Raw genomic sequence first — 19,776 nt, 5'->3', positions numbered from 1 at the left:
CAAAAATGATTGTCATTGCGCACGTTCTGTTTAAATTGTTGTTAATTTTTCAAATATTTGTATAGTGCGTATAGGCGACCTCATTACCTCTATTGTTAGGTCTTTGTAATTTAAATATTTTGCACTGTGGTTCATCGCCTGTGTCCTAAATGAACACGTACCCGAATGCAACAAATGCCCGAATGGACACTTGGCCGAATGCAACAAATGATCTATCACGCCACAATAAAATTAAAATCTACAAAGCATAGTTACCAAAAATATATATTTTTGATAAGTGTATCTGGCCACCTGGTTTGGACGTAGTTGATTGTTTGGTCACGTGACGACCTATACCTAGCTCTATAGTCCCGGCTCTAAACTCGTCATTTCCGGGTTTGTAAGAGTGCCAGCTGCAGTAAGAGTACTAACATACAAGATATTAATAAACATTGTCTTAACATTTGATCGCATTGAATCCTGGACAATATAAACTTTGGCTTAAGGAAGACGTTACCGAATGCCCAATAAGTCACCTTCGCACTGTACAACGTAGTGCATCGAAAGGTGATGTCTCTCTCTTTTCAAAATTCACCTATATATATATATATATATATATATATATATATATATATATATATATATATATATATATATATATATATATATATACATATTAATATATCTTGACTCTAAATCAGGTGAATTTTGAAAAGAGAGAGACATCACCTTTCGATGCAGGCAAGGAATCGCTCGTGTAAAAGTGGGCTATCGAAATGAGAAAACTATTAAAATCTATAGAATCGTGTCTCAACATGTAGGCTGTCAACACACAGACCATACACACATGCATCTAGGCTGTCAACACAGATAACATACATACATGCTGTGATCACAAAAACTAAACAAACATGCAAATAGACTGTCAAAACACAAATCATACAAACATGCATGTAGGTTGTGAACACAGAAATCATAACCATACAAACATGCATATAGGCTGTCAACACACCAGACCATGCAAACATGCATATAGGTTGTCAACACAGATAACATACATACATGCTGTGGTCACAAAAACTAAACAAACATGCATATAGGCTGTCAACCTGTTGGTCTAATTAACCAGCTAAATGAAAACACGTAACACTGCAGATTGTTGAAGCGGAAATAGATAATTTGATGTACATTTCGTATATGGCTTGCATGTTTACCTTAACCCATCGACCTAGGTTTTTATTTTACATCATCTTCAGAAATAGATCTTGCTAAATTAAACACCAATCTACTCTGACCTTATTAAACCAGCTGTTTCCGTATAAACTTTATATGTATTCGTGTGATGTGGCCAGAGATCGAAATGTCCTACAAGCCTATTACCTCACGGACATGCTGGAGACATTGAGAGATCTACTGGCTGCCGCACTCATTATCAATACTCGGTTTTTCTGACCATGTGCAGAGCAGTTAGATAGTGATTCTTTACTTATATAGGCTTTTTATTACACATTGTGCGTACTCTATATTTTTTGGAGTAACTTTGCATTTACCCTAGGTGGAGGGGGTTTTCAAATAATCGACAATTGTGGACGAGTGTGGACTGGGGGGGGGGGGGCGTCATAAATGGATGACCCGTAAGAATAAGATAATATTCGGTAATGGTTATGGTTAAAGATAAAAGTAAGGGTAAGTGTAGTTGTAAATTAAATAAAAAGAAAACGAATGTCATCGCTTTCTAACACGAGATCTAGTTTCAAAAACATTGTTTACACAACCAATTATAAGACACACTTAACAAATGTATGTCATCACGCCACAGTAAAATTAAAATCTACAAAGCATAGTTACCAAAAATATATATTTTTTGAACAAGCTATCAACATATAGGAAGAATGATAATACTCTTGGTCATTTTTTGTCCGGGTAATTTCCCCCAAATTAACTTGTAATATTACAGGTAATCGCCTTAAGCAATTACGACCACACCAAAACCGTAATTGGATATTATCACCTAAGGTCTACCTATTGATTCTAGATTTGACATTATATTACATTAAACCTAACCTTAACCACAAAGTAATATAATGGCTCGATTAAATCTAGGTTTAAGTTAAGTGATAAACTAGGCCTGCAATGATTGCCAAACTATGTTTTTCCGACTCAGGGAGGTCTAAAACGTCGAGATATGCAAAAATCTCGATTTTTTGTTTTCACTATTACAATTTTTTTTTCTATTGGCCTACTTCGTATACGAGAAATTAAAAAGTCGAGATTTTAACAAATCTCGACGTTTTACAACTCCTGAGTCGGAGAGTCATAGTTTTGCAATTTTGTCCGTATGTCTCGGTGTGTGTGCGTATTTGTGTATATATGTGTGTATGTGTGTGTGTCTATGAGCACTATAGCTTGACTACCGCTACTGCTAGTTTGATGAAATTATTTTCAATCTTTTTTTTATTAGATCCAAATGTTTTCTTTGTTTATTTTATATGTAGACAAAGAACTTAAGTAATTAGAAGTTTAGAATTTCTGATGCAGTAGCGTACGTTTTAATAAATAAAATTGATAGATAAAAGTTTTCCATATTATACACTTTAATTAGATTTTTTCCAGGTAATAACGGTGCTCTAGCTATCACCTTACAAAATGGCAATTTTTTTTTCATCTGAAAGTGATCAACCTAATTCAAGAACATTAAAAAATGTATAGTTATCAAAGGCCGCGGTTCAGCAAGGTCAATTTTCGGTATCTTTAAATTTGATTATTGAAATAATTCTAATTATCCTGTCAAATTGAGAGTGAACAGCAAATTTGTCAAGAATAATTTCCCTGAAATGTACCTCCAGTACCCGATCAAATAGGTGTTAACAATAATCAAACATCCCCCACTTTACTTTTATAGATATGGATAACGAGCATTTTTTAAATCGATTATTCCAAGAATTAAAATATACTTTTAAATAAAGCTTATTCATGTCCACATAATGCCTATGCGGTTGCACGAGCTAAATTTACCTGTCTGCGAAAACATACAATTATGTTGAAACCATGTCTTAAAATAGTCTTCTAAATAAAAGATTGATCAACTCTAACAAACGACATTTAATCTTTTAAGCATCTGTCGTCTGGTGATCTCGTTCATTCAATCTGAAAACGTGGCTAACACAAGTTATAAGAGCCTGTGGCAAACACACCATCTCCAAACGAGCTGACTGAACACAACATGTTCCTTACAGGTCTGCTAGCCGTTGCACTTATAATCAAACTACAATCTCTATACACAGGCGCTAAGGAGTTGAACGGTGAGTCATTGTTTCTTTTACTTTAGTTTTCTTTTTTGAAGAAATATTCTCGGGAGTATTCTCATCTACTCCCTGAAGTTTCATGGCTCTCGGATGAACCACATCCGAGGTTTTTTTTTTATATTCCGTGTATAGAGAAAACAAATCGCTCCCCACGAAGGGGGGGGGGGCGCCGCCCTTGCAGTATTAAATAATATTTTTTTGCAGAACCCTACCATTGAGTGATCTAATCATCTCCCCAAAGTTTCATGGTACACGGATGAACGGTGTGAAACCGAAATTTTATAAACCGTATATAGAGAAAAATGGTAGCAGCCCGTGGCGCCGCCCTTGCGAAATTAAAAAAGGATTTGTTTTTACAGAACACTTCCCTGGAGTGGTATAATGAACTCCCCAAAGTCTCATGGCTATCGGATGAACGATGCCAAACCAAAATCGTCTTTTATTTTTATATACCGTATATATAAAAAAACAAATCGCGCCGTGTCGAGGCGCCACCCCTCGAATTTGAAATTTTTTCTTTCGCAGATACCTCCCCAGGTATGTTCTCAACAAATTCCTAAAGTTTCATGGCGATCGTGTGAACGGTATCACGGCAATTCACTTTTATTATTTTTATATACCGTATATAGAGAAAAATCGGACCCTCCCCTGGCGCCGCCCTTGCGAAATTAAAAATTATATTTTTACAGAACCCTTTCCAAGAGTGGTATAATGAACTCCCCAAAGTCTCATGGCTATCGGATGAACAGTGTGAAATCCAAATAGACTTTTATTTTTATATACCGTATATAGAGAAAAACAAATCGCGCCCTGCCGGGGCGCCACCCCTGCGAATTTGAATTTTTTTTCGCAAAAACCTCCCCAGGAATATTCTCAACAACTTTCCAAAGTTTCACGGCGATGTGATAAGAGGTGTGGTAATGCATAAAAGACACACAGACAGACACACTCACAGACACACACACATACATTGCTTTATATATATATATATATATATATATATAGGTGAAATGCGGGTGGTGGCGAAGCTGCGTGTTGTTTTCTAATGTCTCTACGAAGAGAATTATATATATAGGTATATGTGTGTATGTGTATCAGTTGCATTATAATGTTTGTTTATAAGTGGCAACATATTATACAATAACATGGAGTACAATTCAACAGTCGAGGTAAACAAAGGGACCTATTTAGTGTAAGAAAAACCCTTGGTGCTAAGCAAAGAGAAGCTGGCGCAGAGAGGGGAAGTGTTAGAATGTTTGTTTATAAGTGGCAACATATTATACAATAACATGAAGTATAATTCAACAGTCGAGGTAAACATAGGAACCTAATTAGTGTAAGAAAAACCCTTGGTGCTAAGCAAGGAGAGGCTGGCGCAGAGAGGGGAAGTGTTGGAAGTAATGGCTTTTTTAAAAAAAAATTAAACATTATTCTCCACATTTTTTTAATAGTATTATTATTTTTTAACTCCAAAACTAGGAGTTTACGATGCACCACATTGTCCAGTACAAAGGTGTCTGACTGAGTCTCAGGTAAGTTTTTTGTATTTTGTTTCTTGGCCTTCTATCAAACTAATTAATTAAAATAAATACTATTGGACTATATTAAATTAATATTCTCATTAAAACGGATTCTGTTCTTAGTTGCTTTTTCTCATTAGAATCAGCACTAAATTTATTTTATATCATAGTACATAAAGATATAGAATATATAATTGTAAGAGTATTATTAATTTTAAAGTTTAAAACCTAATCAAAGAAATCAAACGCAATTGCAATATTTTTTTCAAAAAGTAATACACGTTAAAAAATTTAGTAAAAAAATTAACACTATTCAGATCTACAAGACGGCATACTTATTCTAAATACTTCAACACATACCGTATTTCTACACACACACACACACACACACGCACGCACGCACAAACGCACACAGACACGCACGCACGCACACACGTACGCACGCACATACACACACACACACACACACACATATATATATATATATATATATATATATATATATATATATATATATATATATGTATATATATATATATATATACTAGACTACCCGTTATCTAGTTAGATAACAGTGGGTTTCGGGGGGTTATCCATAAATGACATCACGTCTGCCAGCACTTTTCATCACAAAATAACCAGACCCCACATTCAAAAAGACGTTTTTTATATTTTAAAAACTCTACTAAACTCTACTTCACCTGCACAGTGCCCCGACAAGTCTCAGGCATGTGTGTATTTTAAAAAATCATGATTCCGGCCGCGCATGGCTCTGACCACACTATCCCTTCATATGCAGAGAACATAGAAACAGGTGAACTCTACTTCACCTGCCCTGTGCCCCGCGAGGTCCTGATAGTCAACCTTATCATTCACATATAGGCTTTATGAAAAAAAAAATTGAAAACATTGTTGTAAAAAAAATTAAACTATTACTAAATTCATTGTTCTAAACTTTTATAATTAATTTGGTTAATCTACCAATGAATATATCAATAAATTTATTAAGGGCTTTAAATTAGTTTGTAATTAACAGTGTGTTTAAGACAGAACAATATTTACCACCCAAAATCCTATTTTACAGCTATACACATAATGCAGATTCTCCCCAAAAACAAATCAAAAAACAAATAAAAAAGTGAGTTATCAAACGTCACTATTCAGTCAAAGTTAAGCCATTGTTCTAAAACTTTAAAATTAATGCTGTTAATCTACCAATGAATAAATCAATAAATTAATTAACGTCTTTAAATAAATGTGTGATTAACAGTCTGTCTGAAAACAAAAATTCTTCTCTACCTACATACTATTTTACAGTTCTGCATATAGCGTAGATATATTTACAGTAGTCAATCAGACAAACAAACAAACAAAAAAAAAATATTCATACATGTAAACAAACTTGAGTTTTAGTAGTATATAGGTATATATTATTATATTAGCATTATTTAAAAGTATATTTAAATTCTTGCCGTAATAAAAATGTAGAAATGTTAGTAGTATATTAGGTCACTTTTGGAGCGCATGGGTGAGCAGGATGCGGATGCGGATGCGGAACAAAGGCTATATAGGAAAATACTCCCCCAGCCTGGTACAATGACATATAGCAAAATACTCACCCAACTGGGTGAGGCGAAGGAGCCGCAGGTACAACGAGATATAGTAAAATACTCCCTGGGGGAGGTGGAGGTACATCGACATATAGTAAAATACTCACCCAACTGGGTGAGGGTGGGTGAGCCGCAGGTACAATGGGATATAGTAAAATACTCACCCACCTGGGTGAGGGTGGGTGAGGGTGGGTGAGCCGCAGGTACAATGAGATATAGTAAAATACTCACCCACCCTAGGGTGGGGGATGCGGATGCGGAGTAGGTCAGTAGGTCACCACCGGTGACCTTGTGACGTAATTAGTAACATTATGACGTAATCATTGACCTAGTTACGTAATTTTAATGTGTTTTTTAATTAGTTTTAATGAGTTTTTTAAATTTTAATTATTTTTTGACCTAGTTACGTAATTTAATGCGTTTTTTAATGAGTTTTAATGAGTTTTTAAATTTTTAATTAATTTTTATTAACGAGTTACGTAATTTTAATGTGTTTTTTAATGAGATTTAATGAGTTTTTAAAGTTTTAATTAATTTTTGACCCTAGTTACGTAATTTTAATGTGTTTTTTTATTAGTTTTAATGAATTTTTTAAATTTTAATTAATATTTTATTAACGAGTTACGTAATTGGATTATTTGTTTACTTTTTTAAATTTTAATTTTAAATTTTAATTGATTTTAATTACTTTGTTTATATTGTGTAATTTTTTATTAACGAGTTACGTAATTTGATTATTTGTTTACTTTTTAATTATTTTATTTTGTTTATTTTTAATTTTATTTTATTTTATAATTAGTTAAATTATTATTAACTAGTTACGTAATTTGATTTTAATTTTTTTAAATTTTTAAATTTTTTTTTTAAATTATTATTTTTAAATTTTATTTTTAATTGTTGTTTACTTGTTGTTTAATTTAATTACTTTGTATAATTTATTTGTTTGAAATTCATTTTAATTAGTTTGCTGTTAATTATTGGCGACAGATGTTACCAAGCGGGTGGTGGTGGTGGTGGTGGTGGTGGTGGTGGTGGTAAATTTGCTTAAGATTATAAACTTCAAGTTTTAAAAATCAACAACGTTATGGACCATTCAGCAACACAACGAACGGTTACCGAAAATAGAACATCCATTTAACCACATCTGTTACTTATCGATCCGTGATCCTTTGTTGACACGCGCTGCGCTTTTAATGGGAATGTATTGATATCGCACCCACGGAGCCATCGGGACAACGGGCGCGTTAATATTGATTCCACACACAGCCATCAAATGATGGTCCGCCTAATTAATTTGGTCATGCATCGTGGGTTTATGTCGACTACAAACATCCATTAGAGACACCTGTTACTCGCTAATGGCACCCGACACGTATCGATCCACATGCGATCCTTTGTTCTTGTCAACCACCGTACAAGGGCCAAGTTAATATTGATCGCACCTACTGACCATCAGTATGATGGTCCATCTATGTGTAATTTTTTATTAACGAGTTACGTAATTTGATTTTAATTTTTTAAATTTTTAAATTTTTTAATTTAATTTTATAATTAGTTTAATTATTATTAACGAGTTACGTAATTTGATTTTAATTTTTTAACTTTTTAAATTTTTTAAATTATTATTTTTAAATTTTATTTTTAATTGTTGTTTACTTGTTGTTTAATTTAATTACTTTGTATAATTTATTTGTTTGAAATTCATTTTAATTAGTTTGCTTTTAATTTCTTTGTTGTACGCCGTTTGAAATAAAAGACTAACACTAGCGTGTACTAGAAAGTGTCATTGTGTATAACATCCATTTAACCACAGCTGTTACTTATTAGCGACAGCTTGTACTTATCGATCCGCCCGTAATCCTCCCAGGCGCTCCCCGTGGTTGCTTAATAGCGGGCTCACTGAAGCGATCACAACAGGTAATTAATCGAAGCCATTAAGTCCCTCTCCGCGTTAAGTGTGGCGACAGCTGGTGCTGTAATTAGTCACGGCTCTCGGCTTTTTTCATTAGACTACAGCTGTACATGAACTATGTTCACATATCGTACGCCCGGTCATTCTTTGAGCAAATTAAAAAAAAAATTGTTTCCACATGTCATGCGTACCGTCCCTTGCTATGTATGAAAGATTAATGGTTGTAACTATTCGCTTATAGCGAGGGTCAGCGAAAACAAAAATATATTTAAGGGTCGGAATTTTCTTTCAACCACCGTTAAGTCAGGTTTTGAGACGAAACAAAGTCTCGGTAGGTTCGTGTTTTTTAATGAGCGACTCGGTGCGTTGGTACGTAGGTATGCGGGGTAGACATGTTTTTTACAAGTCTGGAAAAGTAATTACGTTTTTTTTTTTTTTTTTTTTTTATGACCGTTCCGATTTTCTTTTGATCTGACCACCATTTGACCACACTGAGCCAGATAAATTTAACAATTGTCGCAGCGGGGTTTATTTTAAGTGCACACCGTGCACGCTTGTTTACATTTTAAAAGACGTGTCGTGTGTCTTCCCCTTACGGCTTCCCTAATAGAGAAACGTGAGGAAAGACAACTGTTCTAAAATTAGAAAAGCCTTGTTTACAGCCACGAGTATCGTCCCTTGTGAAAAAATTCGCGTCAGAATCATTAACTAAACATTCAATTTCTTTAACAAGTTAAAAAATAATTTAGGAAGACAAGGGTTAACAACATTAGACGCCACCGTTTTTGTTTCCTGTGACGACAAGGCACAATACACTTTTTTATTTTATGTCTCAAGTAGAGGGGTGGGATATTTTTTTCTTTGTAAGCGTGTTGTAAACAATAGGTAGACGAAGCGATTACTAAGTAAGAGGGGAGAGAACGTGACGTACATCGCGATATTTGAAAACATGGCGATGATTAACCTCAACCAAAAAAGGCAATGAACCTAGAAGGAAGACGAATATATATCTTAGTCTTGCAGCAGATTACCTGCCCATGTTCGCTTTAGTATTACAGCTTCCGACCCTTAAATATATTTTTGTTTTCGCTGACCCTCGCTATAAGCGAATAGTTACAACCATTAATCTTTCATACATAGCAAGGGACGGTACGCATGACATGTGGAAACAATTTTTTTTTTAATTTGCTCAAAGAATGACCGGGCGTACGATATGTGAACATAGTTCATGTACAGCTGTAGTCTAATGAAAAAAGCCGAGAGCCGTGACTAATTACAGCACCAGCTGTCGCCACACTTAACGCGGAGAGGGACTTAATGGCTTCGATTAATTACCTGTTGTGATCGCTTCAGTGAGCCCGCTATTAAGCAACCACGGGGAGCGCCTGGGAGGATTACGGGCGGATCGATAAGTACAAGCTGTCGCTAATAAGTAACAGCTGTGGTTAAATGGATGTTATACACAATGACACTTTCTAGTACACGCTAGTGTTAGTCTTTTATTTCAAACGGCGTACAACAAAGAAATTAAAAGCAAACTAATTAAAATGAATTTCAAACAAATAAATTATACAAAGTAATTAAATTAAACAACAAGTAAACAACAATTAAAAATAAAATTTAAAAATAATAATTTAAAAAATTTAAAAAGTTAAAAAATTAAAATCAAATTACGTAACTCGTTAATAATAATTAAACTAATTATAAAATTAAATTAAAAAATTTAAAAATTTAAAAAATTAAAATCAAATTACGTAATTCGTTAATAAAAAATTACACATAGATGGACCATCATACTGATGGTCAGTAGGTGCGATCAATATTAACTTGGCCCTTGTACGGTGGTTGACAAGAACAAAGGATCGCATGTGGATCGATACGTGTCGGGTGCCATTAGCGAGTAACAGGTGTCTCTAATGGATGTTTGTAGTCGACATAAACCCACGATGCATGACCAAATTAATTAGGCGGACCATCATTTGATGGCTGTGTGTGGAATCAATATTAACGCGCCCGTTGTCCCGATGGCTCCGTGGGTGCGATCAATACATTCCCATTAAAAGCGCAGCGCGTGTCAACAAAGGATCACGGATCGATAAGTAACAGATGTGGTTAAATGGATGTTCTATTTTCGGTAACCGTTCGTTGTGTTGCTGAATGGTCCATAACGTTGTTGATTTTTAAAACTTGAAGTTTATAATCTTAAGCAAATTTACCACCACCACCACCACCACCACCACCACCACCCGCTTGGTAACATCTGTCGCCAATAATTAACAGCAAACTAATTAAAATGAATTTCAAACAAATAAATTATACAAAGTAATTAAATTAAACAACAAGTAAACAACAATTAAAAATAAAATTTAAAAATAATAATTTTAAAAAAAATTTTAAAAATTTAAAAAAATTAAAATCAAATTACGTAACTAGTTAATAATAATTTAACTAATTATAAAATAAAATTAAATTAAAAATAAACAAAATAAAAATAATTAAAAAGTAAACAAATAATCAAATTACGTAACTCGTTAATAAAAAATTACACAATATAAACAAAGTAATTAAAATCAATTAAAATTTAAAATTAAAATTTAAAAAAGTAAATAAATAATCCAATTACGTAACTCGTTAATAAAATATTAATTAAAATTTAAAAAATTCATTAAAACTAATAAAAAAAACACATTAAAATTACGTAACTAGGGCAAAAATTAATTAAAACTTTAAAAACTCATTAAATCTCATTAAAAAACACATTAAAATTACGTAACTCGTTAATAAAAATTAATTAAAAATTTAAAAACTCATTAAAACTCATTAAAAAACGCATTAAATTACGTAACTAGGTCAAAAATTAATTAAAATTTAAAAAACTCATTAAAACTAATTAAAAAACACATTAAAATTACGTAACTAGGTCAATGATTACGTCACAATGTTACTAATTACGTCACAAGGTCACCGATGGTGACCTACTGACCTACTCCGCATCCGCATCCCCCACCCTAGGGTGGGTGAGTATTTTACTATATCTCATTGTACCTGCGGCTCACCCACCCTCACCCACCCTCACCCAGGTGGGTGAGTATTTTACTATATCCCATTGTACCTGCGGCTCACCCACCCTCACCCAGTTGGGTGAGTATTTTACTATATGTCGATGTACCTCCACCTCCCCCAGGGAGTATTTTACTATATCTCGTTGTACCTGCGGCTCCTTCGCCTCACCCAGTTGGGTGAGTATTTTGCTATATGTCATTGTACCAGGCTGGGGGAGTATTTTCCTATATAGCCTTTGTTCCGCATCCGCATCCGCATCCGCATCCTGCTCACCCATGCGCTCCAAAAGTGACCTAATATACTACTAATGTTCGACATTGTTTTAGGCTGTCTTTCTAACTGTGCTGTGTTGTAGATGATACGCTTTTCGTGTGTTAAACGTTCTATGATGTTAACACAATTACGCTTCTTCATTTATAAATAAGTTTTGTTCGGTAAACTTCTATAATTAAAAAATGTATGTGAATCAAAAATCAGTTTGTAATCAAACTTGGCTAAGAGTAACATGTGATGGTGGGTCAGACATACTAGTTGCATAACTTACACATCACCACTTCCTAGTTATAATATTTTATTTTTTTTCTTCATTTGTATTGTACTTTGTGGAGTTATGATTGATGTTATGCACATGTATTTTTGTATACTATCAATAGTTTATTTTGCAAGGGCTTTAGTTTTCAAAAAGCACCTTAATCAAAAAGAGAAGTCGTTTTTAAAGTTCGGGGGGGGGGGGGGGTAGGGGGGACACAGGAATTTAATTATCCACTTAAAACTTCAATACTTTTTGGCAAAGTTGGTTAACACTTTAGATTAAATCCCAGTTCTAAATGTAAAAAACAACAAACTCACCACGAAATAAAGCGGAAGTGATCTCTGCTAAACTTTCTTGAATATACTTATATAACACTACGGGGGATGGCAACTCGGGATATAGTCATGATTTTCAATCCATTTTTAATTACTTCAATTGTTAAAATACAATAGAATATCGTAGAAAAACATTGCGCAACAAGTGAAGGGCAAACAATGGGCGTAATAGTCTGGATTATTAGTAATAACTCAAAATTTGACAGAAGGCAGGGATATATACGAGAAAGTAAAAAGGATCTGATTTTTTTTTGTTTAACTCACTTCCTCTGTCAGTCGTCAGTCGTCAGTCTGTCTAGATCAAAGCGCCGGAGCGAAAATTCGGACACTTCTAATTGACAGATACGGCTCACAGTTGGCACGTGGGTAAAGAAATGAAGACAATGCAATCTGAAATTAAATTTGACTTAATTGGATGCCTAATTAATGTTTTATGAATAAATTAAAATTTTGACCGAATTAGTAGGTTTTTTACCCAACCACACCACACGCGTCAAAACTTTCAATAGCGCGTCATCACTTTCAATAGGCACGCAATGATTTTTAGTCATGTAACTCTATTGTAAAATTAATAAAACAAGTAAATTAATGAAAAAAAAACTCGTATAAAAAAGTTTTAATAACAAAGTAGAAAAAGTACCAATTCCAGTTATTTAAAACTTTTACTTATATATTAAATTTCGTCTATCTATCGTTATAGTACTCAAGTTATAGGCTTTTCAAAAATCAAAAGTCGAATAAATTCCACTCCCGGTTGATGAAATTTCATATATTTTATGAAAATCGTAGATCTGTATTAACTTTTGAGCGATTTCAGATAACCGGAAGTGGTACTTTTTCTACTTTGAATTGTTCCAAAGCCTATAAATTGAGTACTGTTTCAGGTGGATAAATGAAATTTCACATGTAAGTAAAAGAGCTAATTCTCTACTTTCTGTCAAATTTTGAGTAATTTCCGTAGACCGAAGGTAGTAATTAACGCTATTTCCGATTTCTCAAAAAAAGCAACTAATGTAAATTTATAAAAAACTAATAATATTGCGCACTATTATGCACATTTTATTTGGAGTTCATTTGGTGTGCAATTCTTTTTTCTACGAGATTTTTTTTTTTAAAAAACTTTAAGTTTTAAAAAGGATTAAATAATCATTTAGAAACAAGTTTTTTTGTGTGGAAATTTTCGAGACTTATACAATTAATGTGAATCAGAAATCGGCTTTTAATCAAACACTAGACTACCCGCTATCATTAGATAACTGTGGGTTTCCGGGGTCATCCATAAATGACATCACGTCAATCACTTATCATTACAAAATAACCAGACCCCACATTCAAAAAGGCGTCACGCCTCAGACGTTTTTGTCTTTTAAAAACACTGACTTCGTCTGACAACATAATCTTTTCATATGCTGAGGTCACAAAAACAGGTCAACTCTACTTCACCTGCCCAGTGTCCTCCCAACTCAGACATGTTTTTGTCTGTTAAAACACAGAGCGTGGGTGTGACCACACTATCTCTTCATATGCTGTCGTCACAGGTGAACTTTACACCTACCCAACACAAATTCACCTGCCCAGTGTTCCGCCAAGTCTCAGACAACATGTTTTATTTAAAAAAAACAGATTCCGGCCGAGCATGGCTCTGACCACACTAACCACGTTATATACTGAGGACAAAGAAACAGGTGAACTTTACTTCACCTGCCCTGTATCCCGCTAAGTTCCAATAGGCAAAGGCAACATTATCATTCACAACTAAAAAAAAAAAGAAACAAGAAATACTGACAAGTCTAGAACCCATGCCACCCCTGCATGGTAACCTAATGTGCTAACCTCTTAGCTATCTAGGCTCGTACTCTGGAAAAGTTAATAAGTTATATTTTTTACTTCTACGCGGCGTAAGAATTTATGCGAAACAGCCCTAGAATTAGATCTAGAATTATTTCAAATTAATTTTTATCTTAAATTAGCAAATTGCATAGCAAAACAAACAGTTTTATATAAAATAATTAAGGCCTGAAATAGTTTAGTATATTATTATTCTAGTTGTAGATTCTATATGTAGAATTTACGTTAAATCTGGATCTAGATCTAGATGTAGAATTTAGAAAATCTAGATCTAGAGTCTACGTTGAGTCTAGATCTGGATCTAGATCTAGAATCTAGAACCTAGATAGAACCCATGCATTCTCGAATTAGAAGATCATTGAAGCTAAACAAAGATTTATATAAAATAATAAAGGCCTGAAATATATTCTAGATGTAGAATTTACATTAAGTCTAGTGACCTAGATTTAGATCTAGATCTAGATTCAAAACGTTTTCTTCCTTCGACTGCTGATCTGTAGATCTAGAGAAATGTATTGTATAATAAAATAAAAAGAAGTGTTAAAACATTGATAATAGTGTGGAAACGTAATAAAAATAGAAAACGGACGTTTTGTTAAAGTTATAGCCGATAGAAGATTAGTTTAAGAACGCGTTAAACATCTGAATCGGCAACTTGATCTTGGATTGAAGCCGCCGTTTATTGTACTAAAAAGTAATTAAATCATGTGACGTCGCTATTCCCACAAAGTAAAGTCAATGTTTTAAACTTTTAAAATTAATGTGGTTAATCTACCTAGGAATAAATCAATTAATCAATTAACGTCTTTAAATAAATATGTGATTAACAGTCTGTCTGAAAACAAAAATTATTCTCTACCTAAATACTATTTAACAGCTTTACACATTGAGCAGATTCTCTCCAGAAGTCAATCAGACAAACAAAAAAAAATATTCAAACATGTAAACAAACTTGAGTTTTAGTAGTATGTTGATAACCAGTGAGTACCATACGTCAACACCTCCAATTTTCAATTCACTTATTTATTTTCTTCATTTCTTTTCACTTTGTTAAGGTTTAATCGATTTTTATAAACTTTCAATGTTCTATAGCATCAAGGACTGAACGTATCAAAAAGAAATTTTGTTAAACATAGAAGCCCTTTATGATGAAAGGATTAGATACAGATATGGGTAAACTTATCAGTTCTCCGTTGGAGGAAACAACACTTAAATTATCCACACAATCCTAATGTATTATAAAAATTCATAAAAACGTTTTAATATCAAGTTTTTATGTAATAAAGCACTATAAAGTAAAAATAAATTATACACTACTATTTAAATAACTGTAAAGAAAAGTGTGAGTCACTTTAGTATCTATTGGATACCTTTACTAATATTTAGGAAGAGACCCACGCTGTTCAAAGCTACCCAACTCTACCTTCCCAATCTCCCGCCAAGTCTCAGACAACATGTTTTTATCGTTTTAAAAAAAAATTCGGCCGAGCATGGCTCTGACCACACTATCCCTTCATACGCCGAGGACACAGAAATAAAGTCATTGTTCTGAATTTTTATAATTAATGTGGTTAATCTACCAATAAATATATCTATATATTAATTAACATCTTTAAATTAATTTGTCATTAACAGTTTTGGTAAAAAAAAAACACTGTTCTCTACCTAAATACTATTTTACAGCTCTACACATAATGCAGCTTCTCTCCAGTAACCAAACAGACAAACAACCCCCCCCCCCCTCCCCCCAAAAAATAATTAAATATTCAATAATGTAAACAAACTTAAATTTTTTAGTAGTATATAGATAACCTAGTTTTAACAATGAACTTGACATGTGTACATTATTTTGATATCATCGTATCCATTTAAAAAAACAAACGCGTTTTTTCACAAATCTTTTTCTAGGCTACCAATTACTTTTGATTCATAAAATCGGTATCAAATTAAAGGTAAATAAATGTAGTATTATGCTAAGTATTATTTTCCGGAACATTCAATTTTTTAAAGATTATAACACCAATGTCCATTTTTTAAAGCCAGTTTGTGAGAAATTATCAATGAAGCCGTGCTATGCAGATCGGGAAGTTATGACAATGTTGGGGAAAAACTTCTTATGCGATACCAAAACTGACGGAGGTGGATGGATTGTTATCCAGGTATATGTTATGGAGGAACTGTAATTTTAATATATTAGTCACCCCTTTATATTTTAGTGACCAATGCTTTTATTAAAGAATGCAAGTTTTTATAAAATTGTCTTTTTTTCAGGTCACTTATTGTTTAATTTTTTATTAAAATTTTAAAAATAAAAATCTTCCAGCGTCGAATTAGCCCTGGTGTAAATTTTAATAAAAACTGGCAAACATACAAAGAAGGATTTGGCACGTTAAGTGGTGACTTCTGGATTGGACTGGATTTTATCTACTCGCTAATGACGGTGGGTAAAAACGGATCTGTTTCTTAATTAAATTTTAACGATATTAAGTGTTAAGTGTTAAACAGTTTCAAACTCCCCAATAGTTTAACCGTATTTTTGTACATTTCTTTCGCTTTTGTTTCATTACACACTGAGTACTGAAATTAAAATTAGGATAAATGACGTTTTCGAATAAACAAATTCAATTTTTATGCGTATGTCTTTAGACTAGCCTATTGCTGGAAGCGTAAAATAAATCCGAAAAATGATTCTATAACACTACGTTGGCGCTTAATGTCCATCCTTTTTTTTAAATCGAATTTGTGAAAAATAAATTTTAAATATTGTTTTTTTTTTTTTGCTTTGTTATATAAATAATTTTATTAATCTCACAACTTATGATGTGTATGGTGTACCTTACTATCATTTACTCTTTACAGCAACACAAGTATGAGCTGAGAATTGATATGATGTATAAAAACAAACCCTACTACGCCAAATACGGCACCTTTAGCATTGCAAATGAAGCCGACCGCTTCCGTCTTACTATTTCTGATTACTATGGAACCGCTGGCAATTCATTAAGTGCACAGAATAACATGCAGTTCGCCACAATTGACATGCCTGACAGCAATGGTTGCGCAACAAAGTACAAAGCAGGCTGGTGGTATAACCGATGCTACAGCGCATATTTAAATGGTGTATGGGTTGAGACACGCCGATTTGAAGGCATTCACTGGGATGCACTAGGTGGTACTATCTTCCCTTTACAGTTAGCGGAGATGAAACTTCGAAAGAAAAATCATTAGTGCGGCTGTTAAGTCAAAGTTGTACCATCTACTAACCAGAGTTGCTTTCAGACATATATCTTTAAGGGTGGGGTAGAGGTGTGGGGGATAGACATTGGTTACAGTATAAATGCCATGTATAATCGTGATATTTTAGAAAATGTCATCAGGATGGGGGCGTAGACATTCTTCAGTGGGGGGGGGGTGAAATTAATTGGTAATGCTTCCACGCCCTTGAAGAGATGCGTGAAAGAAACTCTGCTACCACCTTTAAAAATGTGTTGCATATATGAATCAAATTAGTCTTAATTCATTAGAATTCTTATTTCATATGTTAAAAGATTTCAAGATTCGGACATAGGCTACCGTCAAAAATTGTCATGTTACTGTTATCTAAAATTATTGTATTGAAAATAATTATTTTGCATCTTGTATGTGGAAACATTAAAACTAAGTCAACTTAAATCCTGCTCACAATTATTTTAAACATGTTAATAGCAGTTAAGTTCCTAGATTTTTGGTATTCATAAAATCCACTTTAAAATTTAAAACTTTTCACATTCTATTCTATGATCGTGCAATTCATTGAAATACGTAGTAACTTTATATATAAAATCCCACGTCTGTCATCTATTTTCCGAGGCTATGAGATCAGTATCTTTAACAATACATGGTGAACCAAGAGATACGGACTTTTGTTGAAATAATGCTTGATTTATTAAATGTAAAAACTAAATGGACAATGTATTTAGCAGTGTAATGAAACCCATTTTGACGAAGATCAGGATTCTGTTTCAGTTACAACATTAAATTATACCTGAATACATGAATATTTACTTATTTAGTTGAAATCACTTAGATGAGAGATTAAACAATTAAACAAATTATCTGCGAAATGAGTACTACTCTTGTATTCTACGTAGGAGTGTATAAAACTAAACGTATAGTTTATTTAGCAGGACGTAAAACTATATGTGTAGCTTATGTCTTAGGGAGTAAAATTATACTTGTAACAAATGTTGCATAAATCTGCGATGATTAGCAGACAGCCACATACATATCTGTGTAGGAATCAATGCATTACTAAAAGACTGCTTTTATATGTATCCTTATTGAAATAAGTGTATCTGGCCACCTGGTTTGGACGTAGTCAATTGTTTGGTCACGTGACGACCTATACCTAAGCTCTATAGTCCCGGCTCTGAACTCGTCATTTCCGAGTTTGTAAGAGTGCCAGCTGTAGTAATAGTACTAATATACAAGATATTAATAAACATCATCTTAACATTTTTTCGCCTTGAGTTCTGGACAATATAAACTTTAGCTTAAGGAAGATCCAATAATTTTTTTTGTTCTACTGCTTCGTTTTTAATTTTAACGTTTGAAGATATTTCATCACTCAACGATTAAGTATTGCGTGTTAATTGTTATGTACCATGTAGGCTTGTGACTCCAATATCAGCCTGCTTTTCTTTCTGGAAGTGCTTCCATAGGTTTTGTCCATCCAAGAACAATCTGCAAAGCATCAGCTATTGGAAATTTTTGGTTAAGCAACCATGAGCTTCACTGACCCAACCCGTTCTGCCCGTAATCCGTTAAAGAGGTTTTAAAAATGAATTAGATAAATCTATAGGAATTTTGTAAAAAAGAAGTTCGCAGAACATTTATCTAGCTGGAGAGTTTTCGTTCGTAGACATCTAAAAACATTAATGATCAAAATCTAATCAGGTTGTGTTAATGTCGTATTGATCGAACAAGGAAAGGAGCTTTTTAATCAATGTTAGAAACACAAATACGTACACAAACACAAGAAAACACACATACAAGCACACAAATAGTTTGACAGCAGATAAACAAGCATACAGACAATTAAAAGAACAGATACTTTACACACTAATACGAAAACGTACGAACATAAATAAACATACATACTAACAAACACAACATAGACGCATTGCATGACACACACCCATAAACAAACTACCAACACAAAGACACACAAAATCACGCACACAGATATAAACACATGATCTAAACAGGCTAAATGTATTGATGCATTGTGTTAAAAATAATTATATAGATGAATAAAATGGCTTGTTAATTGCCAATTTTTTCGCACAGTAATTCAAAATCATTGTGAAGATTGTCAATATCTTTGTGGTGATTGTCAGTATATTGGTGGAGTAAGGCTATAATCTTGGTGGAGATGGCCAATACCTTGATGAAGATGGCCAATATCTTGATGGAGATGGCCATTACCTCGGTTGAATAGGCATATTTCTTAATGGCGATGGTCAGTATCTTGGTTGAGATGGCCAATATCTCAGTGGAGATGGCTAATATGTTGGTTGAGATTGCCAATACTTAATAGGAGTAGGCCTATATTTTAATGAAAATCGCCATAATCCTGGGGAGTAGATCTATATCGTATTCAAGATGGTCAATATCTTGGTAGAGATGGCCAA

At 33.4% G+C, this 19,776-nt stretch overlaps 1 protein-coding gene across 1 annotated transcript; it reads left to right on the top strand.

The window, feature by feature from the left end:
- Positions 1-3,103: 3,103 nt before the first annotated feature.
- LOC131957861 (fibrinogen C domain-containing protein 1-like) lies at positions 3,104-17,333 on the top strand. The gene is made up of 5 exons (XM_059322665.1): positions 3,104-3,281; positions 4,764-4,816; positions 16,144-16,263; positions 16,428-16,544; positions 16,964-17,333. The coding sequence occupies exons 1-5, from the start codon at positions 3,203-3,205 to the stop codon at positions 17,330-17,332; spliced, it is 738 nt and encodes a 245-aa protein (XP_059178648.1). The 5' UTR covers positions 3,104-3,202; the 3' UTR covers position 17,333.
- The last annotated feature ends 2,443 nt before the right edge of the window (positions 17,334-19,776 follow it).

This window comes from Physella acuta, unplaced genomic scaffold (genome assembly GCF_028476545.2).
Source record: "Physella acuta isolate Inbredline_101_S28 unplaced genomic scaffold, ASM2847654v3 ptg001272l, whole genome shotgun sequence".
NCBI classification, from domain to species: domain Eukaryota; kingdom Metazoa; phylum Mollusca; class Gastropoda; family Physidae; genus Physella; species Physella acuta.
Note: the sequence above shows the minus strand (reverse complement) of the source record. Positions and strands in the feature narration are given on the sequence as shown.

What these genes read in the sequence shown, in the direction of transcription:
- LOC131957861 (XM_059322665.1), top strand. Translation starts at nt 3,203, where the DNA reads ATGTTCCTTACAGGTCTGCTAGCCGTTGCACTTATAATCAAACTACAA. An exon ending in AGGCGCTAAGGAGTTGAACG is followed by an intron (nt 3,282 to 4,763) that starts GTGAGTCATTGT and finishes CTCCAAAACTAG; the next exon opens with GAGTTTACGATGCACCACAT. An exon ending in TTATCTACTCGCTAATGACG is followed by an intron (nt 16,545 to 16,963) that starts GTGGGTAAAAAC and finishes TACTCTTTACAG; the next exon opens with CAACACAAGTATGAGCTGAG.